At 39.8% G+C, this 24030-nt stretch overlaps 2 protein-coding genes across 5 annotated transcripts; both read left to right on the plus strand.

Moving 5' to 3' along the window:
• Window positions 1-198: 198 nt before the first annotated feature.
• Window positions 199-8660, plus strand: gsr (glutathione reductase). The gene is given in 14 exon segments (XM_028589873.1): window positions 199-630; window positions 1019-1193; window positions 2405-2431; window positions 2548-2636; window positions 3946-4015; window positions 4152-4299; window positions 4424-4452; window positions 4454-4479; window positions 4563-4662; window positions 4768-5022; window positions 6442-6553; window positions 7410-7541; window positions 7660-7793; window positions 8511-8660. Coding segments are annotated over 14 exon segments (1503 nt in total). The 5' UTR covers window positions 199-574.
• A 2377-nt stretch (window positions 8661-11037) lies between these two features.
• Window positions 11038-23671, plus strand: slc30a9 (solute carrier family 30 member 9). 4 transcript variants are annotated; one of them, XM_028590066.1, is made up of 19 exons: window positions 11038-11179; window positions 11565-11714; window positions 11824-12012; window positions 12195-12212; window positions 12307-12354; window positions 13150-13249; window positions 13520-13612; window positions 13771-13853; window positions 14439-14497; window positions 14900-14967; window positions 15752-15910; window positions 17488-17623; window positions 17709-17748; window positions 17844-17915; window positions 19020-19127; window positions 19403-19568; window positions 21393-21522; window positions 22436-22549; window positions 22723-23671. In XM_028590066.1, the coding sequence occupies exons 2-19, from the start codon at window positions 11606-11608 to the stop codon at window positions 22765-22767; spliced, it is 1737 nt and encodes a 578-aa protein (XP_028445867.1). In that variant the 5' UTR covers window positions 11038-11179; window positions 11565-11605; the 3' UTR covers window positions 22768-23671. The 4 variants fall into 4 exon arrangements, with proteins under 4 accessions (XP_028445867.1, XP_028445870.1, XP_028445868.1 ...); XM_028590069.1 differs by having other exon boundaries at window positions 11824-11958; XM_028590067.1 differs by having other exon boundaries at window positions 11569-11714.
• Window positions 23672-24030: the final 359 nt, after the last annotated feature.

The raw sequence follows: 24030 nt of genomic DNA on the forward strand, positions 1-24030 counted from the left end.
CTGACGCCGCTCCTGGTGTAAACCGGGACATTTTAGCGTCCCGACAGGCTTTTGTCGGGACTCGGGACAAGCAATTAAAAATCGGGACTGTCCCGATCAACCGGGACGTCTGGTCAATGGGTCACCCTAGTGTAGTGTAGTTGCTATTCTTGAAGAAATGCTACGCAAACCTCCTTCATGCCCTGCATAGGATTCCCTGGGCTTATTTACACTAGTTTCTAAATCTGCCCCAAAACACGTAATGCTTTGATTTGCCATCTACGTTTATCAACACCCAACCTATATGGCAATAGCGCCTACACATTTTAAACTCGTTAAGTGCAGTTTTATTATGAAATCGCCGAACGCAACATTTGTAGCCTTTTTGTTTAGAGACAGACGGGAATTGTGTCGTCGCACGTAGGCCTACAAATGTGTCTGCGGGTTCACCCAGTGACACAGGAAGTGGTTTAAACCTTTTGTATTAGCGTGATAAAACCACAGGTCTTCACCGGCTGGGAGTGAGCAGAGAGATAAACAAAGTCGATACGCGGTGGATGCATCTCATTAAAATGCCCTTTAAACGAATAAAAACATGCTGTTTATAAGAATCTGCAGACTGCTTCCTACTGTGCCAGTGTCACTGGCAAGGTGAGTGCAGTAACTTTATGAGGCAAATATCATGGTGCTTTCTGCAGTTTATATAAAATGTAACTTTAGGCTATTTTATTTAGCCTCATTTTTTTTTTTTTTTTAGTGAAGAATTAGCTCTGATTTACACCTGTTATTGTAACCCCCGTACTGGAGCTCATGTGAGGGTGACCACGACTAATTGTGAAAACAGTTTCTGGGATTTACACACCATTGTTATAATTCATAATGACACAGCAGTGGCTTTCACTTGACCCTCCCATTTCCCTGTTCGTCCGACACACAGGCCTGCGAGCTTCCTGGTTATGGCAATATTAATCCAGCTAACCCGGACGCGAGCTCCCTGCTGGTTTATCCTTAGAAAGCAACTGTTCTCGTCTTTTCGCAGACACGGAGTTATCATCCGTCGCAGCATGGCCTCAGACACGACGGCAACAGAGACGACCCGGTTCGACCTCCTGGTGATCGGCGGCGGGTCCGGAGGTCTAGCTGGTGCTCGGAGGGCGGCGGAGCTCGGAGCATCCACCGCCGTGATCGAGAGTCACAAACTCGGAGGTACCTGCGTGAGTAAAACCAAATTAAACAACCCTGTTATCCATCCCGACAACAGTCACCGTGCTGTCGCAATTGTGCAGCTTTACACCAGTTCCACACTGGTTGCCAGGTTCACTGCGAAGCCTCCGGACTCCTTTTGTGAAGTTTTTTTTGTGTGTGTAGCCTACAACAAACATGGTTGGTTTGATTAAAGTCAGTGGTGTAGTCTAATGTATTGTAGTGGTTATACTGTACTGTATATGTATGGGCCAGGATGGGGGGCCATACCATAGTGGGCATGTTCTCTCCCAGGACAATTTTGAGCGTCAAAGACTTCATTTCCTGAATTCTGACACACTTTTATGCCCCGATTTACTGTGTAAACACCTTTTTTAATTAGCCTATGCGAAAAAAACGATGACAATTCAAAATGTCAATATGTATAATAAGTAAATAAAAAGTATATTGTTACAATTGTCATTGCACATTTTTAAGTGGGTATATGGAATACATCAATTCCTTCATTAAATATAAATAGCCTAGTTGTAAGCTGAGATAAATGTTTGTGCACAAGGGCTTCAATGTGAGGAAGTTGCTTCATATAGCTTTAGTTTTTATTATAACAATTGTAAAGCGTTACATATTGGAGGTGTTCATATTTTTTTTTCACCTACTACTTTAACTTTTCAGTTGATCGGACAGGAAGTTGGTGTGATGAAACAGATGTGTCCTAAACCACTAAAACCACATCATTATTGCACAATAGCGAGCCACTTAGTCAGATTAATTTCCAAATGTTGGTAATGAATAAGGAAATGAGCTCATATAAAAAATATATAACAATTAAGCAATGGTCAAGCCACCCTAACTTAGTTTATGAATGCCACCTTTTTGGTGATAATAAGACTTTTGTTTAAAGTTCACATTCATTTGAGCATATATTGATTTCCAGTAGTATTGTACCATTTTGATGATTGTAATTATTGTAATTAAAAATAAATCTGATGTTCAATTTCAATGATTTCAAGATAACAAATTAGTTATTGAAGGTTTTGCTCTGTGTTGCAGTTCACCTTTTAAGTTTTCCTTTAACACTACAACACATTGCAACAAACTGTGTGAATAGAGTTCAGACCTCTGCAGTGTTGTTCTGAAATATTTATTACTAACAACATGAGCTTGGATGCTATTTCATCAAGCTTACACTGAACTAATTAGCGCTGTTTGAATGTTTTTTCAGGTCAATGTTGGCTGTGTCCCTAAGAAGGTACAATTTTCTCTCCATTTGAGTTGTGATAAGCCAAGTTTTACCTATCAGACATACTCATTTTGTATCAAAATTCACTAGATGTCTAATCCAGCGCCTTTTACCTGTCTTTACAGGTTATGTGGAATGCAGCAGTTCATGCTGAGTATCTTCACGACCACAGTGATTACGGCTTTGACGTTGGAAATGTTCGTTTCAGTTGGGAGTAAGTTACATTATCTGGTGTCGTCTTCACTTTTGTTTGCAACTACAACAAGCTCTTTTGAAACCTGTTATGGCATTTCCTGGAACAAAACGGTGTCCATTTCATAGCACAACTTCCCAGTCTGTCTTTTGTTGCTTCACTTCAGCCAACTTCCCTATCTTTGTGAACAACATATTTTAGTCAAGGTGATAGTTTAAGATTAACCTCTGAAAGGAGTGGCTGCCTGCAACACCGGGAAACGTTACAAGTTATGTAAAAGTGTGTCCAACACTCCAACTGTCAATACATTATTGAAAAAGCTCAGCGTCTGTATATATATTAAAATATAAAGGAATCATTTCATTACATGTACAAACATTACAATCTTTGTGTACAACACAGAAAATACACTAGTTTTCATAAAGTGTAAATTCAATCGACCACAGATTATCATCAAATATTTCCATACGGCTCAAAACAAATTGTATTTTGATATATGTTTGTAGTCTCTCTGTAACATGAAATGTGTTATTAAATACATATTGAATTTAAGAGTATAGAGAACTCTTAGTGTATACTTCTTTACTCATACAAAGTCATCCAATTTCTGCAAATGGAAACAGAAGTATCATATTACATAAACACTAAATGGGCTGCTATTTAGGGCTGGGTACCGAATTCAATTCTTTTTAGGCACCGACTGACTTGCCTCTAAAGTATTGAAAAATGCCTCGTCATTCAATATCCAATTTCAATACCTAAAGGAGTAAATCTCATCAGCGTCCGTGAACCAATAAGCATTCAGCATGCTCCTACCAAGATCTAATAATGCTTGTGATTGGCTGTTTAGTGTTACACATCGTAGAGGCATGCAGGAAAAACTCTTAAGTTATGCACAGAGACTGGGCTCACGTAGAGCTGAATAGAAACAAAAAGATTTGTGCTGCAATGTTGTAGTTTATTTTTGTCTTATAAATTTGGGATCGAAAAAAGTATCGTTTAGGAACCGGTATCAAAGTCACGGTGTTGGTATCGGTACAAGTATTGAATTTCTTTTAACAATACCCAGCCCTACTGCCAGTATCCGCAGATCTGGGCCTGTTCCCTGAAATTGTATAATCTCTTTATTGTTTATACCATGTGTATCTGCTTGGATGTATGGGTATTTTATGGCATTTATTTAAGTGTATGTTCCTTTTTTTTTTTTAAATGTAAGAAGTTTTTGAGATGCATACGTCATTGGAATGTATGCCTTCCTTGCGTAAATGTGGCTAAAAAAACAAACCACTCCTTTCATAATTTCCTGTTTGATCATTTCCTGTGTTTGCAGAGCTCTCAAGGCCAAAAGGGATGCTTATATTAGTCACCTAAATCGTATTTATCGCAACAATCTTGACAAAGTAAGTTCATGTTTTATCGTTTCACATCTTTATTATTTCAGTGTGTTTGTTGTTCTTTCCTGTATACGTCTATATTTACTCGTCATGTCTATAAAATGTTTTGACTCTTTTAATAATGACATCCGATCCATTCCAGGCTAAAGTCCAAACTATTCTAGGTCAGGCCAGGTTTACCAATGATTCTGAGCCGACTGTGGAGGTGAATGGAAAGAAATATACAGCACCTCATATCCTTATCGCCACTGGAGGGCAGCCTACTGTTTTGAGTGATGCTGAAGTTCCAGGTAAGACTATACTGTACTCAGATTTTACTTGGAAAAGTTTGTTTTATTTAATCTGTTAATTCAAATCGGACGACTTAAATGATATTGCTAAATTGTGCGAAATGTGTTTTATTGATAACTTCAGGGGGAAGTCTTGGCATTACCAGTGATGGCTTTTTTTGAACTTGAAACTTTGCCAAAGTAAGCTCATCATATAATCTCTTTATTGTTTATACCATGTGTAAAGTTTGTGCCTATAATTCAAAGTTTTGTTTTCCCAACAGGCGCAGTGTGATTGTGGGTGCAGGTTATATTGCAGTGGAGATGGCGGGCATCCTTTCCACCCTGGGGTCCAAAACATCCCTCATTGTTCGACAGACTGCGGTAAGAAACCCATAGAATCACGACTAAATACTAAATTATGATCTTCATAAGTGTGCAGCCATGCAGTTATTGAAATACATGTATGCTCTCATATTCTCTCTGTAGGTTTTGAGGAACTTTGACAGCTTCATAAGCACAAACTGCACTAAAGAACTGCAAAACTCTGGTGTGGATGTGTGGAAGAATTCTCAGGTGAAGTCCGTTTGTAAAACCGACAAGGGACTGGAGGTGACTATTGTCACCCAAGACCCCGAGAAGAAGAACGACGAGGAGAAGATCGGCACCATCCAGGAAGTGGACTGCCTTCTCTGGGCCATCGGCAGGCAGCCAAACACTTCTGGACTGAACATCGGCGAGATGGTAACCGTCTACTTATGAGGACTACTGTAAACTAGATGCTGAAATGTGCACAGGAAAACATTTACATCTTAGCTCGGTGAATCCTAAAATAGTTGAGTTTTTATTTTCCTTTTTATTGAGGCAATTCATTTTGCAGCTGTAAAGAGTGCAAAACACACGCAACACCCATCATTAAAATAGTAACAGTGCATTTAAGACAGGTGACTACAGCTTATCACCACTGTCTGTTTGCAAAGGGAATTAATTAGTGTTTGGCTCTGTACAGATTTCCTTGTGTCACCCTCATCCTGGCTGCTTAACTGTCCTCGTAGATTATAGCAGCACCGCAGATCATTCTGAAGTATTTGGTGTCTTTACACACAGCTTTGAAAGAAGAAATAACTAAATCCAATAACACACTATTATAGTATAAAAGGTTTCATAGTTTAACACCTTTTTTATATAAACAATAGAGCCCAAAATAAACCAGGCATGGGATCATCTTCAATCGGCGATTAGGGATAATCCGGAAACGAGACAGACAACATACTTAGCGGTCTTTGTTACGTTGTTTCTTTAGAGGTGAAGAGTAAAATGCATGTTGGCTCAGGATAACAGGCACATTAATCACAAATTAACGGGGACGTTATTTAATTTTTTCTTTTTAAGGTACTTCACCATACAGTATCTTAGTGAAGGGGGCTATCAGATTGCCTATTGACGTTTGTACCTAACTAAAACCACATATTCTAGCTTCTCCTTTTTATTGTCTAACCTGTAATATGAAGGAGAATGTGAGTGAAATGTCACAGCAACAGTTCAACACTCAGTGAACCACTAACTTGTATTTAGAAAGTATCAAATTAAGGGAAGTATGAAGGAAAGCTTGTCATTTTAGTGGTATTTGTGCTCGGTTTGAGAGGGTTTACAGGGATCAGTCTTTGTTGAAACACATGATATTGTTAAACAGTGAGTACGTGGTTGCCCCCTGCTCTGTGTATTCTGGAGGTTTCCGAGCCTCAACAGTAGGATCAGTCATTGTTGTTTCTTGCTTTATACAGAAACCGTTTCTGTTGCTCGCTCCTTGAAGTTTCTGTTACAAATGCACACTCTCTGCAGCTCAGCAGCTTGTGATTAGTGAGGGAGAGAACAGAAATGGCCGCAACATACAGAATTTATCCTATTTTTACAAACTTTTTATTGGTGTTTTTGCAGAAGTATGTTCAGCATTTTGTTATAGAAAACAAAAAATGTAGTGTGTGTGTGTGTGTGTGTGTGTGTGTGTGTGTGTATGTGTATATACCAGCACCTTGACATAAAGGCTTTGGGTAAACAGCAAAACAGTGGTTGCACATAAGGCACTTATGCATACACATGTATCTTTCCTTAAAATTGTTGAAGACAAAAGACGTCAGATGTGATGTTTCTCTCTGTTTGCAGGGTGTGGATACAGATGAAAGAGGCCATATCATTGTGGATGAGTTTCAGAACACCAGCAGACCAGGGATCTACGCTGTAGGGGACGTTTGTGGCAAAGCTCTTCTCACGCCTGGTAGGTAGTTGCACTAATAACTGAAATAATTTTGTGGAGGTTGCTTAAAAACTATACAGTCATGTTTACATTTGAGCTTTCCCAGTATGGGTTTGAAGGCTGATAGACTAAAGGCTTCAGTGGTATTTTCTATGTTGAATATCTATACATTTGGTTTTTATGCCTAAAAGGTATTTTAATATTAGTAGGGTAAAAAAAGAGAGAGACATTTTCAGTTGAACTTTAGTCACTTTGTATAAACAGGTAAGGACTTTATTTAGTGTCTATTAGAGGCAAGACCTGCGTGAAATAAAATGACATGGTTTTGTCAAGTTGTGTTGTGTACAGTTGTAAGTGTACAACACAATGATATTTAAATTTTTTTTTTTAATTTTAAGAAAACCATTAAATGAGCCACTTTGGAGTCCACATCTGTCCTGTTTTAAAGCTCTGGGTGTAACTCTTGTAATTAGGCGTTATAAACTAAATGCAAAAACACGACAAAGAAAGCTTTTCAGCTGCAGCTCAGGTCCAACAAAATGTGGTGGTGTGGTTGAACTTCCAAAAAACATTCAGACCATGATTTGTGTGCAAATCTCACCTTTATCATTGATAGAAATATATGTAATTTTCCTGCACAATTCTCAGGTGCAGCCTCCATATACTGACACCTATCTATTATACATAATCATGTTTAGTTACAGTTTAGTATTTCCCTATTCCATGCACAGTTGCATTGGTGAAATGTTGCTTGGTATTAGTTTTTCTGGTTTTAGAATAAAGCGTTTTTATTCTTTGTGGGCCACTAAAATGTTTTCTTAGGACGTTTAGTGTTAGGCAGAGTTGTGCTCTGATGCTATGTTGTATGTCGGGGCAGTTGCCATTGCTGCAGGCAGAAAGCTGGCACACAGACTGTTTGAGGGCAAGAAGGACTCCAAGTTGGACTACTCAAGTATCCCCACAGTGGTGTTCAGCCACCCACCCATTGGAACGGTGGGCCTCACAGAAGGTGAGCAGTTTCATAATCAAAGTTAAACTTTCGCATGATTGAAATTGCCTGTGTTTTAAATCCTTTTGTAGTACTCAATAGGACAAGAATTACAAAGCCTAATTTGTGTTTGTCACAGAGGAGGCCATTCAATCTAGAGGAAAGGAGAATGTGAAGATCTACAAGACTTCTTTCACTCCAATGTATCACGCCATCACGAGCAGGAAGAGTCAGTGCATCATGAAGCTGGTGTGTGAGGGCAAGGAGGAGAAGGTAGGAGTCATCTGCTATTTACAGTTGTTGATCAAATATCATCAATACTTTTGATAGATCAGTAATTATTCTTCTGACTTTCTAATCTCATTTAAATTATTGTAATTGTTGTAATTATTATTAATCAAAACAACATTATCTGTTACTGTCATTGTTTCTTAAGGTACACGTCAATTAAGCCACATGTTCAGAGTTAAAACCGCGAGGTTGGGCGCAAAGCATATAACAGGCACAGAGGCAAAGTGCAGCGCAGGTTTACGTCATCATAGCTTCTGGCTTTGGTGAAGGTCAGCGGCACCGAGGTCAAAGTTGAAATAATTAGAACTTTGAGCGCAGCACTCGGCGGCAATTTCATGCGGTGCACCATGCCAAGGATAGCGCTTCCTCCGACAGATTATGAAAATCTGAAACCCTAAACACTGCTGAAAAACGTAAATATTGTATCATATTAATCATCTCTAAACCATTTTAAAAATAAACACGCATGACTTTGTCCTGGGTAGTGTGTGGTTAACAAACCTTATTCCAGGCATTTTTTAATGACATGCATGCAATGCATCTATTTTTGCATTGAACTCTTATTTGACTCAAGTGTATGAAATGTTTAAGAGAGGACCTTAAGATATCTGGCCCAATGTGCCCCTATTTTTGGCTCTAGTGAACATCAACAACTGCAGTGATTTTTAAAAGATTGACTTGTCTCTTATCCCCTTATAGGTGGTGGGCCTGCACATGCAGGGCCTGGGCTGTGATGAGATGCTGCAGGGCTTCGCTGTGGCCATCAAAATGGGTGCTACCAAAGCAGACTTTGACAAGACTGTTGCCATTCACCCCACCTCGTCTGAGGAGTTTGTTACAATGCGTTAATACAAACACAAACTCCCCCCCTCCCAGACGACTTGCAACCCACACAAGCATACCAGGACAGAGTCATTCCTCTGTACCTTTCTCACATCAGCTTGACAACTTGCTTTCTAAAACTGCATACTTCCATTTTCTCTCTGATTTAAGTGACCTTATTCGTGCACAGTGTTTCATCTTCTCTAATTTTTACGTAAATGGACCAAGACCGAGTTATGGCCTCCTTAAACTGTACTATGGGTCTTGAATATTGATCGAATATTCTGGATTCCATTTTAATGATTGTAAAAATGGAAGGGATGTATCTGCAGTTATTGATGTCAAGTGATTGCATGGGAAATCAAAAAGACTCTCACCTAGTGTATGTGTTTGATTTGTCAGTTATTTGTTAGATGAATATGACAAACACTGCTGCTCCTTAAGGCACCTATTTACTGCAAGGTCATAATATATCGACAGTACTGTTTTAAAGATTCAATAAACATGCATGATTTTTTTTCTTAACTGTTGTGATTCCTTTCTTTTCATTCACTGACTAAGTCTTTATTTTATTTTTATTTATTTTTTTACAGTGCTGTGCTGCAACACTCTTCCCCCACTAGTGCCCTACCCTGTCTGTGTTTACAAATTACATGGGTTGAGAATTTAATGAAGTACTTCTCATATTTGGTAAAATTGTATGATGACCATGCTGCATTTAAAGATGCAGTAGGTAAGACTTATAAAACAAACTTTCTGTCATATTTACTGAAACTGCCCCTATGTTCCAGTAGAACTATATGAAGCTGGTAATTAAAAAAAATATAATCTGTCTCCTATGGCACCACCTACAGCCTGTAGTGCGATTTGCAAAAATCCACAGCTTCCTGTTCAGATGCAGCAATCCTGGCTGGGGGGGGTCTAACTGCGTGTCAATCACTGCTCATGCACACTCGTTCATTCTCCCTTGTGGGAGGAGGGGCTTAGAAGACCATTTGGGCTTTAGCAGAAAGTGGGGGGAGGGACTGAGAAGTTGTTGATGTTCAAATTCTTTGGCTAAGTCCTGGATCTTCACAATTCTACCTACAGCACCTTTAAGACAACTAGCACACAATTTCATTGCTAAAAAATGCAGAATAATCTCTGCTATTTACTACCCAGATGTTTTGTTTTGTGTAGTGCAGCGAGGCAAACTATATGCATATTCTTTATTTGGAACACTGTAGTGGTGATAAGTAACTAAATACATTTATTTAATTATGTACTTCATGTACAATTTTGAGGTACTTTACTTTCCATTTTCTGATTCTTTCTTCTACTCAAACAGTTCAAAAGATAAAACAAACCAATGATATGTTTATTAAAATGTGATGCATTATAGATTGAACATCCCAACATGATATAAAGTAATCTCATCTAATACTCTGTCAACCATTTACACAACAATAAAATATTTAGATGTTAATATTTGATACACATAGAGGCCATTCTGCTGCATAATGAGGTATTTTTACTTTAGGTACTTCATGTTGATTTTGCAGACAACAACACCACATCTGTACTTTTACTACAGTAAGATGTAAAATGCAAGATTCATGTAATAGATAATATTTATTATATTGTGGTATTACCTGTTTTAGCCTACCTAACTAAACAATCTTCCTGGGTACTTTAACAAAAAGTATTTTAATCAAATTAACCTTTAACTTTTCTTCTTAAGTGTATATGAAATAGTTGGATGTAAACAGCACCATGAGGATGACAGGGATTAGAAACTGAACATGAATGGCCTAGTTTGCACAGCGGTTATTGCAGGACTAGTTGGATTATGGAGAAATGAAATGGCAGGAAATTTGGCTAGTTGGAGACAAATTCTGTCATTCCAAAGGTTTCCAGCAAAAAAGACATTAAAGAGATTTAGACTTCATATTGAATATTCTTGCACTTTCTGTGAACTAAGAAGAAAAACAAACCATTTATTTTAATAGGTACTATGTAATACCAGAATATTTTTTGGCTAATGTTAAACATTTTATAAGAAGGGAACTGGGCAAACAATTCAATTTCAGGATAAAGACATTCTTATATGTTTTGAAGGTCACGAGATGGGGAAAGATCTTTTTATATGAAGATTTTTTTTTTGGTACACTTTATTATTGGGGAAATGCCATATTCGCAAGAAGAAATGGGCGGACTCCAAACCAAACATTGGACACATTTTTATGAAGAACTGCATCAATATGGCAAAATTATAAGATACCTTAAAAAGAGAAGGCAATTAAGACTAATTTGTGTTAGGCAGTTTATGTACGTACATCATGGAGGTGTTGTGGTTCTTGTGTTCTTCAAATAAAGTGAAAAAAAACAACTGAATAAGCTCTCGCGAGAAGAGAGTTAACGTCACTGTTGTGTCACAGGTCAGGTCACTGTGTGTGTTTGCACCGTTACCATTAGTTTACTCTCGCTTTGCCAGACCCTCCTCCAAAGTTTGACCATATATTCTGAAATGGATACAGACTATGCAGAATAAACCTCACAACAGAAAGGTACTGTCTTTTTTTAAATGACCTAATCTAAATGTACTCGCTATTAAGGTACAGTTGTTTCTGAGTAAATACAATGTTACACAGTACTTGTTACTTACGGCGGCTAACGATGTTAGCTTACGGTGCTAGCTAGCCGGGGTTGGAGGCACTGCTGCAGCGTCAGTACGGCAAAGATATTTGACCATCCAACCGATTATCAATGACAAGCATTTCAGTTAGCCACCAATGCCACTTGTGTTTAACACTTTAGCTAGTTTATTTTATAGCGATGCTAACGTTACTGCTCGATGAAACTGTCAGATGTTGAGAGGCGATGTCTTGGCGTTAATCTGTTCAGTTGACAAGCTAACCCAACAGTAACCCTGCTATCTGTGACTCCGCATAGCAAGTTCCTGCACTTCGGTACCAAGCCCCGCTACAGCGAGGATGTTCCCCAGCCTGGCCCACAGACCATGGCATGTCTTCTGCAGGCTATCCTTGCAACACAGGGCGCACCTGTCACAACGGTCCTCGAGGATCCCCCAGCTGTGCTACGGTGAGGACTCATTACACATTATGGCTCTTACTACTGTGCGATCTCTTGATACCATAGTTTACAATGCAGTACAACTGAAGAAACGTTGATCATATATTCTGTTGCGCAGGTTTTAAGAGTGGAGGCACACATAACGTGTGGTTCAGCCTCCCAGACTGCCGTGTTGCTTCTCTAGGGCTGGGCAAGGTGCAATACTACTCTACCTCTGGCAACAGTAAAGATGGTCCCCCAAAATCAGCATCAGGTGATGCTCCAACAGCAGAAAAGGTCCTGTCTGCTGCTGCAAAAGCCACCCCAGGTTCACCAGCTGACTAACTTTTAATGTTTCAGAATACCACAGATTCAGAAGTTGTTGAGATGTTTGCTGCCTGTCTGTTCTTGGCATTTTGTGTGGCACTGCATTGTGTACATTAACGGTTACTATTTCCCCTTTTATAACCGCTAAAACTGTTGTCTTATTGCATGCCCTGTCAACATTAGCACCGGAAGATGTTTCTGGTAAGTTGAGATGTTTAGGAAAATTCCAAAGTCCCCCAGAAGAATTTCACTTTAGTTTACGTCTTTGATTCCATTTCAATATTTGCTCTCATAGGTGCAACACCTCAGGGACTGACTAAAGCTGAGACAATTCAAGTGAAAGGTAATTAACAATGTTTGTGCATGCTTCACGTGAAACAGGTAAAGGCTCTGACACACCAACCTGAAAGCCGGCAGAAAAGGCAGTCGGACTGACTGCCTCCCTCCCCGAGTTGGTCCAAAAACTGCCTCAGAACACAGCAACGCCGACTTGAGCGTACGTTCTGCGCGAGACGTAATACGTCTCAATAACAGCAGGCGGCGCTAATCTGTATTGTCGCCCAAAAAATGAAAACCGGCAGCTGATTGGACGAACGCGTCACGCGGGTCTGGCTTTTCCGGAATTTCAAAGCCAGACTATCATGGCAGCTCGTTTGTAATACAATCTCATATTGTACTGAAATAGTTCACCGAAACGTGTTTCTGAAAACATTTTAAGCGAGAAATAGGCCATGCAGTTGCTGAATCTGTCTTCATTTCAGATCGACAAAGGTCAGTTTAAAAGATTTTTGTCAGATTTTGAGAGACACTAGTCACGCTCATCCCGCTAGTCATTTCCGGGTTAGCACTCCACCAATCAGATTGGTCATTGAGTCCGACTGTCCGCCTTCCGATTCAACATGTCAAATCGGCCCAAATGAAGGCCGACATCTCCTCGGAACACACCGAACTGACTCGAGTCACTGACCTCGCCAGACTGTCCGACGGCCGATAATCTGGTTGGTGTGTCAGGGCCTGGTCTAGATCTACTCTATCTGTGAAGTTTCTCAAGATAACTCTAGTTATGATTTGATACTATAAATAAAATTGAATTGAATGGATTAAACCCTGCGTCATAATTTCCCTCTGTCATATGCAGTTCGAGCAGTCCTGAAGAAAAGAGAATATGGAACCAAGTACACTCAGAACAACTTTATCACAGCAGTCAGAGCCATGAATGAATTCTGCCTCAAACCAAGGTTACCCCAGTTTCCCAAACAGATTGTGTTATGTTTCATTTATTTGATAGATATTCACTGCGTCCAAAGCTGAATTAACGGTGTTGAATGCTCATCTGTTCGGTGTAACCATGTTCAGTGCTAGCTGAGATGCGGGCAGACCACAACACACATTCCTGAGTTAATAAGTTAACATGCTGCTGTGATTAGCACATATAAGACTGCCCGACATTGTTTAACTCAGGTCTTCCTAAATCTTTTTCTTACCCCCATCCCCTTATGTCTTCAAAGTGATCTGGAACAGCTTCGCAAGATCAGAAGACGCAGCCCTCACGACGACACCGAGGCTTTCACGGTCTTTTTGCGGTCAGATGTCGAGGCCAAGTTAGTTCTAACACCTTTTTTGCTTTACACCTCAAGAGATATACAATATATAAACACTATGTGTACTCCAACAAATTATTGCTCAAACCACCAATTTTCAATCATGTGTCTCTCTTACGTTTTGTGATTGCTTTTTTCTTTCTTTCTGTGACTATTAGAGCACTAGAAGTATGGGGCAGCCATGAAGCTCTAGCCCGAGAGAGAAATCTCAGGAAAGAAGTGGAGAGAGAGTTTCAAGAAAGTAGGTTTATTTTAAATTTTTGTAATGATGCTTGAGATTTTTTGTCTTAAAGCAACAGTTCAACATGTACTATCTCGTTCCCATTCGAAACCCAAGTCTAATAAAAACAGTGATTTTTCAGTGTACTATTTCTTACCTCTGACCAGTTACAAGGTGACGAGCTCCAGGGTGTCCCTGCTCGTGAAATAGTCTAACACATAACCTTTCGTAAAACTTAGAATTGTCTTTTTTTACACTTTGGTTTTTGTATGAATAAATGACGTATTGCATGATAATTACTGAGCATTGGAGATGCTGTTAGGCAGATTTTGTTACTTTTGGATGGAGCCAGGCTAGCTGTCTCCCCCGGTTTCTATTCTTTATGCTAAGATAACCGGCTGTTGTCTGTAGGATTATATTTAACGGACAAAAGTGGCAGTGGTAACAATGGGGGGGGGGGGGGGAATTGTCATCAAACCATTCCTTTAATGCTCAATATAGACCTTTTGTGAATATTTGTGTAAATAACCTGATTGTTTAACAGCTGATTATTTTGTCCATTGGACATATTGTTTTTATTTGTATCTCTTATTTGTTGACCTCCAGGTATTTTTAGGAATCAACAGTTGTTAAAGGAATACAAAGACTTTTGGGGAAACACTAAGGTGAGCTCTTTAACTTTTGTTTGATAATATGATTAAATGAAATGTTTTATGTGTGAAAGAGCGAGAGAGAGAGAGAGTGGACATAAGTGATGTATTTGTGTGACCTTTTTCCCTGTTACAGAGGTCACTGCATCTACGTATATATTAATGTCATTATCTGTTATTTATGAAGTCCAGTGGTGTTATTTTGATGACTGTACTGTTCTACACTGGCCTGGTATGGCATGGTGTATTATATACTCTGCTGGCTTGTTTTCCTCCTCTCACAGTATTTTTCATGAGATAACATTAACTGTATACGTCTGTTAAGGCAACACAGCTGGACATTCCCAATCATGTGTATCTTAAATCAAAGGCCGGTTGCTAAATTTCACTGTAGTTGTTTTTCTTTGTTCCACAAAGCCTCGATCAGGCCAGAGGACAACTTTCCTACAAGGGCCTGGGAAGGTGGTCATGGTCGCTATTTGCATGTAAGTTTTAATGCTCTCGTCCTTGTTTGTGATTGCATGTTTGGTTTCGCTGTAAAGTCTTCCTGTACTCAGTGACTTTGCTGAGCTGTAGCACACACAGTGGGAGGTATTGGATTAGAGCGGAACCACGAGTCTGTTGTCAGCAGGGTTACTACCTACAGTATGTCGGGTGAGTGTCAGAGTGTAACGTTTAGGAGACCGTAGACCTACTTTCACTTTATCTTTTATTCTTTAAAAAAAAAAAAAGAAGAAAAAAAACTGCACTGTAGAGTTTTGACACTCAAAAAAAAAAAATCTCAAAGATGTGAAAATCTGTATTTGAAACTGCATGGGCTTTAACTCCCATGAGATCATGTGGCCTATTGGATTAGGATGATTGCATTACAGGACATGTGCAGTCACATGAACAGCAACATGTTTCCTTCACTTAGTATGCACAAGGACTCACAGGATTCAATTGGTTAAGTACTGAGTTGAGGAGAGGTCCAGTCGTGGTGTGAATTCTGTGTTTCTGGGGCATGAAAACAGAAAAGCTGAAATACTTTGCAATAAACAAAAATAGTTGAGTAATAGAAAATGGGAGCTATCGTATGTTATTAACTTTGGCCTCCAGACAAATTTGTCTGTCTAGACTTAACAGCCACATTATCACATAGCTAACTGTTTTTCTGTCCAGTACAAGCTGCTTATTAAATCTGTAGACCACCAAAGTCAGAACTACTGTTAACCATTAAATTGTGTTGCCCTTTGAGTGCTTTATCTACTTATATTTCCTTGTCCTCAGCAATGGGCTGAATTTCATCTTCAAGCTGCTTGCTTGGGTCTACACCGGATCAGCTAGCATGTTCTCAGAGGCCATCCACTCTCTGGCCGACACCTGCAACCAGGCTCTGCTCGCCCTGGGAATCAGCCAATCTGTCCGCAACCCTGATGCAGGGCACCCGTAAGCACTACACCTTACTGTACTGTTAAAAAGAAAAAGACAATGATTATGAGAGGAACGTGAGCTGTCGCCAAAGGAAAATAGGTCATTATAACACACAAAGAGTAGAAGTATAGGTTGAAGTTTACACATTTAGAATTTTGCAGAAGTACCATTTAATCCTTTTGCAAACAGCATTTTTGCAGAGCGTAGGTATGTGTATCCTAGGGGTGGGAGTCTCTTGGCACCTCACGATCCGATTCAGAGGCCTACAATTTGATTCTAAACAGATTATCGATGCATCTCGATGCAACAATTTTTTTTATGTACATTTCCATGCGTGATTTTTAAAAATCTACATATAAATCTGAGTTTCCTACTCAGAGTTTGTTAATCACAAAGCAACTAGACAAAATGAAATTAAATGTTTTGTCTACTGAGGTTTTTATTTTGTAGCCATTCCATGCTTAAGTCTTAAACATGTTTGTGAAAGTCACCTTTTCTCCCAGTAATCTTCCATGTCAGAGGCTCAGTCATGTTTAAAGGTGGAGAATTGGCTTCTTAGAACATGAAGGTGTCAGATGTAATGTGATAAAGTAGATGAACAGCCTATATGTGTTGTGCCTAATTATTTTACGTATGTCTTATTAGATCATGTGTATATATACAAAAAATATAGATTTTTTTCCTTTTGGCCATTTTTGTGTTTTTTCTGCACGCTTGCCTAACCTCTAAAGGTGCTGACACACTAACCCGATAATCGGCCGTTGGACAGTCTGGCGAGGTCGGTGACTCCGTCGTCCATCTGAGGGGCTGTCGGCCTTTATTTTGGCCGACCTGACGTGTTCAGTCGGAGGCAGGGCAGTCAGGACTCACCCGGAAATGGCGAGCGGAATGAGCGTGACTAGAGTCTCTCAAAATCTGACAAAAATCTTTTAAACTGACCTTTGTTGAGCTGAAATGAAGACAGATTCAGCAACTACATGGCCTATTTCTCGCTTAAAATGTTTTCAAAAACATGTTTCAGTGAACTATTTTAGTACAATATGAGATCGTATTCTGAACAAGCCGCCATGACAGTCTGGCTTTGAATTTCCGGAGAAAACAAACCACCCCAACAAACCCAACAATACAGATTAGCACCGCCTGCTGTTATGGAGACGTATTACGTCTCGTCTCTTCGGTGTGTTCTGAGGCACTTTTTGGTCCAACTCGGGGAGACTGATCAGTCCGACTGGTTTTCCTGCCGACGGTTGGCCGACTGGTTGGTGTGTAACTGCCTTAAGTTGTTGTCCATTATCCCTTCCTCTTTCAGTCACTATGTTTTCTGATTTGTACTTGTCTGGAGACAGTAACTTTTAAATAAAAATCAACACATTTAAATTTAAATCGATTATTAACTTATCTGAATCGAGAATCGAATCGTTCTAGAGAGAATCGCGATGCATCTAAGAATCGATTATATTTCCCACCCCTAGTGTATCCTATACAAAATAATGGGGTTGTGGAAAATAATGTTGTTGATGGGTAAGAGAACCAGTCCTGGATTTGTTCAAATAATACTCTCAGCTGTAATAGAGGCCCTACGTCTTTTCCAGGTATGGCTTCTCCAACATGCGCTACATTGCCTCCCTCATCAGCGGGGTGGGCATTTTTATGATGGGAGCAGGCCTCTCCTGGTACCATGGCATCATGGGATTGCTGCACCCACAGCCCATTGAATCGTTGTTATGGGTGAGTGTCTGTGTTTACTCGTGCCTGTAATACAAGATATATCAAGGATAATAATGACCCAACACGTCACTTCTCTGTGTTACAGGCTTACTGTATTTTGGCGGGCTCTCTGGTGTCTGAAGGAGGTAGTTTATTGAAATGAAGTTTTTGATCTTTGGTGACATTTGGCCATAAAGTATAATTTTGTACTGAAACATCTCTTTCTGTTTGCCTTCCTCAGCCACATTACTAGTAGCCATAAATGAGATAAAGAGGAGTGCCCAACTTCATGGACTGTCTTTTTATGAATATGGTATGTACAACGGAAATATTTTTCATATTAAATGATGATGCTTTGAATGCCATTTACACCTTGCATTACAATGAATCTATATTGATCAGGCAGCAGTTTACTTTGCCCGTATCTACCTAAAACTGCAGGTAACCTGTCCTGAGATCTAGAGGAGGGGATTGAATTCTGATTGAATTGAATTAGCTTAAATCACGTATGACAGTGTTTTTTTTTTTTTTTTTTTTTTTTAAGACTGCGACTGCAGCATGTAAATAGAAATGTTTCTCCAAGCCATATTATACTGTATGATCAATATACAGAAGAATGCCTAAAGATTGTGTTATGATCTGAGCAGACCTTAGGATAAGGAAAAACTCTTAACCGGGAAAGAAGTGGAAGAAACTTGAGGAACAACAACTGGGGAACAATCTCCCTGGACGGACAAACATACAATAGATGTCGTATGTACAGAATAACCAACACAATAAAACAACAGTATAGACAGCCGGGATGAGAAAATGATACATAGTGGCAACATATGGGAAGAAAATGGATCCAGGAGGATGCTAAGCAGCTTTCCAGGTGTCGCCAAACAGAACCTGAGCCTCATGACCTCTTCACCACCATGTAACCTGGGAAGCAGACAGGCGACACAGACGCACAAGACGCAAAACCGAAGCGCATCATTCACACAGATAGGAGAATGAAACAAGCACACAGAGGAAGAGGGAGAGACAAGAGGAGAGGCTGAATCCCTGGAGGACGGAGAGCCAGATCCAAATGTGTGAAGGGGGGCACCGACAGCCAGGAGAGGGAGAGAAAGGTTCCCTGGACGACCAAATACACCTGCCGTCAGTTTGAAATGAATGAATCTTACCTCTGGAGGAAAGGAAAGCAGGTGTTTCCTGTCATTGTACGCAGACGGCGTCATTCAGCCCGAGTTGATTTTCACATTGTGAAGGAAAGAAGTAAATTTGATCATTCATCAACCATAATTCTACCAAAGACCCATATCTGACAACAAATGTAAATGTTGTGTTGATACATCCAGACTTGGTGTAATGTTGGTGTATCGCTTAAATATTCAGGTGTAATTGTGGTCTCGCGTTGTTTTTATGTGTGCAGTAATGCAGAGTCGAGACCCCAGTACTAATGTAGTGCTGCTGGAGGATGCTGCTGCTGTATTAGGAGTCATCATGGCTTCTGGCTGCATGGGCCTCACATCACTTACAGGTAAACAAAGAGACATGGAGACATTGTTGGATTATTGGAGTCGATCAGTTTCAATCTGTTCTATTGCCCTTAGTCATGCAGTCAATGAGCTCATGTTTTTTTGCTTCTTTTAATCTTCTCAACCAGTACTATGACTTATTATTCTTCAATTGATTAAGTAGTGTCAGGATAATCCTTCTCTCATGTTTTTGTACTTTGGTCTCCACTGTCAATGTTGGCAATGATCCATATTTCTAAAGTTGTACTGATTCTCTCCACCTGCGTCCACCCCCCAGGTAACCCCCTCTATGACAGTATGGGTTCTATCTGCGTGGGCACGTTGCTGGGCGCCGTCTCAGCCTTCCTCATCTACACTAACACAGAGGCTCTGCTGGGTCGCTCCATACAGGCGGAACGTGTACAGAAGCTCACCGAGTTCCTGGAGAACGACCCCGCAGTAAGGTCAGCAAATGAGCAGGCACACTCTAGTGCACACACCTCCACGGCTATGAAACATGGACCAGGTCCTGATGTCAGGTCTGGAAACATTCATGTGTATTTAAATAATTCCAACTCAAGTCCACACGGTCTAACCGTGACTTTAAAGATCTACTGATGTCGATGGGACAACCTTCAGGTTAAAATAACATGAACTTACCTAACTTTACATGCAAGCTGTACACAGAGCAGTGCAAAGCGATCTAGTGTAATTACTCTGTCACAGCATGAACATGCGAGTGACTTTAAGAAATTAAATATTGTGGTCTTGTAACCTCTTTCATTGTACGCAGTCCATATCGACGACGCTTCATTTACGGGATAGTTCCGGTGCTGCAGGAAGTCCCGCCAGATGCCCCTCATTTTCGTCCGCATGTCCCACACCTGCTTTCTTTGTGTTGGCATTAGAGATGCACCGATAGACCGGCTGGTGACCGGAGTTGGCCGATTTTCACGTGATCGGCCACGACCGGCGACCGGCCGATCAGTCTGACAAATGCCAATTTTATGCCGGTCAAATGCTTTAAATAAATAACATTGCAAAGGCTACCATACACAATGCATAGGAATTATATATGGGCTAGCAAATAATAACAATAAACCCACTATTAATTACATTATCTTAATGCAGTGTAACTACTGTAGCATGTAAATAATGCACATAAAATACAAACGTGAGCAAGGGCATTCAACAATCGCAATTATATTGAATCAACAGCCACGTGCAACCTAGCTAGTAGGTGAAGAACACAAACAACAAAATCACCAGCTAACAATGAACTGACAACATAAGTTATACGACTTACAGTTCTCTAGGACTTACACACCCGATTTCCACTGGCTAGTTATGCTCCGGTCTCTTTGTCCTTTTTCTCCCTTTTCCACGTGAAGCGCATGTCCGAGCTATTCTCCGACATGCACTCTTAACTAGCACTGTTATAGATGCCCTTTTGTACAAATGCACTCGGGCATTTTCATACAGAAGTTTAGTTTGCTAAATATATCACTTTTTTTGTTGGATATTGGATGTGAAAAGAAGGAAATTGTTCTTCCATAACATTGCACTTTAGATGTGTGTGAATTTCCCACACCAGGAGTAATTTATGTAGTTCTATTTTATAGCGATTGATTATCTGTTCAAAATATGTTCTATGCAAAATGTAAAATGTTCTATAAAGAAAAGATAGAAAATAAATATTTGTGTGTGCTGTGAAGTGGTTAGAAAAAATGAAATTGGAATCGGCTAAAATCGGTATCGGCACCAATTCGGTGAATCTCTACTTGGCATTCTAAACTCCACTCGATGTATGAGGACTAAGGTTAACTGCTCCTCAGACCTCTGCAGGGTAAATCCAGACAGCTAGCTGGACTATTTGTCGAATCTGTGTTTTCTGTTGCTTGATTAAAACAACTTTAAATGTGCCCATTTCACCCAAAACAAGTTCCTGCCCGAGGTTATTTTGCAGAGGCACATTTGCTCCGTCTGGCGAGTAGCACCGCCCAAGACCACTGTGATTGGTTTAAAGAAACGCCAAAACACCAAAGCATGTTTTTTACCTATCCAGGAATGTTGAGTGAAAGGGCCAGACCTTCCTCCACAGCGCTGAGGAGATACGTCTGGCAATGCAAAACTACATTTTATGTCATACTCATTATAAACACACCCTGTTTTAGTGAAAATCCACTGAAGTATCCTGTAACATGTTTTGTTCTCCAACTAAGTTTGAAGTATGATAGTTTTTCTTCCTGCCTAACCTAAAGAACTGCTTTGTTTTGTATCACGATCAGGGCCATCCACGATGTGAAGGCCACTGATCTGGGGCTGAGCAAAGTGCGATTCAAGGCTGAAGTTGACTTTGATGGCCGAGTGGTGACACGGTCTTATCTGGAAAAACAAGACATTGACCAAATCCTCAATGTAAGTTGTTTTTTTCACTGCCTTCGTTTCCTTTTTCTTTAATATTTTGTGATCACTACTTTTTATTACTGTTGCGTATAGTAGGCAATAAACATGTCTTTTGAACACTACATTATGAATCCATCTGTCGCTAACAACTGCTAAGGACACATTGAACAAATCCCAGATCAATTCAAAACAAAGGTTTGTCAGTCATTAAAGGATAATTCCATTTTTTTATGCTTTCTTGTTTATGCCATCATCACTGTTGAGTCATGAAAGAGCGAACATCTTGTCATTTTCCCGACTATAATTGCTGCATGTCATCCCTTCTCTCTCTGTCACAATCTAAATAAAGAATAAAATGTCTAAATGAATAACAAACACATACACTGCAGCTTACACAGTCACTTTTAATAACAAAAACTGGTTATTATCGGGACATTTTGGGTTAAACAAAAAGTCACTTCAGTGATGTTCTGTTTACTTTGCTAATTGTTGGTTCCTAGCTGCATTCATGTCACATTGGAAGAAGCATTTATTAAAAACTGTTGTGGTTTTATCCATAGTATACAGTATAATAATTATTTAAAATGAATCCTAAATGACCCTCAGCAGATGGAAGGATTATGCACTGGTTTATCTACAGCATACAGTAATGCAGGCCACAATAGCTATAGATTATCTAACGTTGAGGTTTTGAATATGTTGTCTCCTGATTGAGCTTCAGTCCAGTTGAAGTGGGCCGAACCAAGCTTGGATTTTTTTGCAACAGGAATGTGGACAAACCTGAACTTTTTTTCTTTAAAAATGTGATATTTTTGTCCTCGGATGTGTCCTTGGCTCTTGCTGTATTCAACATGCATCTATATTGCTTACCTTGTATCTTTACTGACTGAAGTTAAGCGTGTGCTTTTTTTTTTCCTCTCTGCAGGAAATTCAGCAGGTGAAGACCCCCGAGGAGCTGGAGAACTTCATGCTGAAACACGGGGAGAACATCATTGACACCCTGGGGGCCGAGGTGGACCGCTTGGAGAAAGAACTCAAGGTTCTGAAATATTAAACTTGCTCAAATTGTTGTCTAGAAAATAGTTAAAACCGCCTTTTTTTTTTTTTTTTTAACATTTCATATTGCTTTCCTATATTTACTAATTGGAATTTATCTGCACAGCAAAGACAGATTTGTACGTAACCCTGTTTTGTTTTTTTTCCCTTCCGTAGCAACGGAACCCAGAGGTCCGTCATGTAGACTTGGAGATACTATAATACCTTACGGGTCATCGTGCTGTAACAAGAAGAGGGAAAGGTGAAAAGGAGGGCCAAGCTTGCCTACGCTATCTGCCCCCCCCCCTTCTCATCCTGACCACATCTGTCTCTGCACAACTCATCAAGTCTTACTGTAGAAAAATCCACAGCCACACTCGAGGACGGTGTTTGGCCAACGATCATGCGTTCTTTGTGTCTGTTGAACTTCAGTTAGTTCACATTCAAGCGCGAGTGTTCCTTGGCTTAAGATTAAGAACTGTCATTAGTCTCCTTGAATTTTAAGAAAAATTTTGAATCTCCGTTGCAGTTCACATACATCTATGACTAGTTTAGTCTCCTGGTTGTTTGCTTGACCTCACATTCCTGCATGAATGTGTTTGGATTCGGATGAAATCAGGGCCAGTATCATTGACTAGACTTGTACTGTAATGTGAAGAAGCTTGAACCACAGTGATAGTGTTTCCTTCATTAGTACAAAGGAAACGTGAGAGCTACATATTCAAACAAATTTATTTAACTGCGAGACTACATTCGAGTTTTTATTTTATTTTTTTTCTTTTAATGTGAAAACGGAGGAACTGAAGACGCCACGATGCTCATGCAGGTTCTCTAATAAAGACAGTTTGTGATGGATAGATTGTATTGCTATTACAGTGTAAAACGGAAAAGAAAAAGAACTCAAAAGGTGTTGTTAAGACGTTTCATTTGATTGTATGCTAGAGTTGACGAGTGAACTAAGAAAACAGTACTTATTGAGCATCAGCTTATGCAAAACTTAAAGATTAGAAAACGGTGTTATCACGCAAAATCAATATATTCCCATGATAGATAAGTTGACAGTCTGGCTAAAAAAATGCATTAATTAACCATTTATTGGACATGTTGATCTTTACAGAAGGTCGAATGGAAAGAGTGAACATATTTCCGAGCCAAGAAATTAAGTTCTAGGCAGCAGCAGCCCTCTCTTTCACTTCATACTCCAAACTTTGATGTTCTCCAAACTTAGTAACTTTATCTTGTGGGCTTTGGCAGCTGATCAGCAGGTGACTGTACTGATCCAAAGATGAGGTACTGGATGGATGCAAATTTCCAGTGTAAATAAGTGGTCCATGATGACAAAATGTACCAAACGATTGGACCATCATCATCATCATCATCATCATTCAAGATGTCACCCTGTACAATGCAGTGTATCAACATGATCTCCTACTTGGCGTGAAACATACAGTGACCCGTTTTTGCTTTTCATTCTGCTTTTACTTT

This window comes from Perca flavescens, chromosome 10 (genome assembly GCF_004354835.1).
Source record: "Perca flavescens isolate YP-PL-M2 chromosome 10, PFLA_1.0, whole genome shotgun sequence".
Classification (NCBI taxonomy): domain Eukaryota; kingdom Metazoa; phylum Chordata; class Actinopteri; order Perciformes; family Percidae; genus Perca; species Perca flavescens.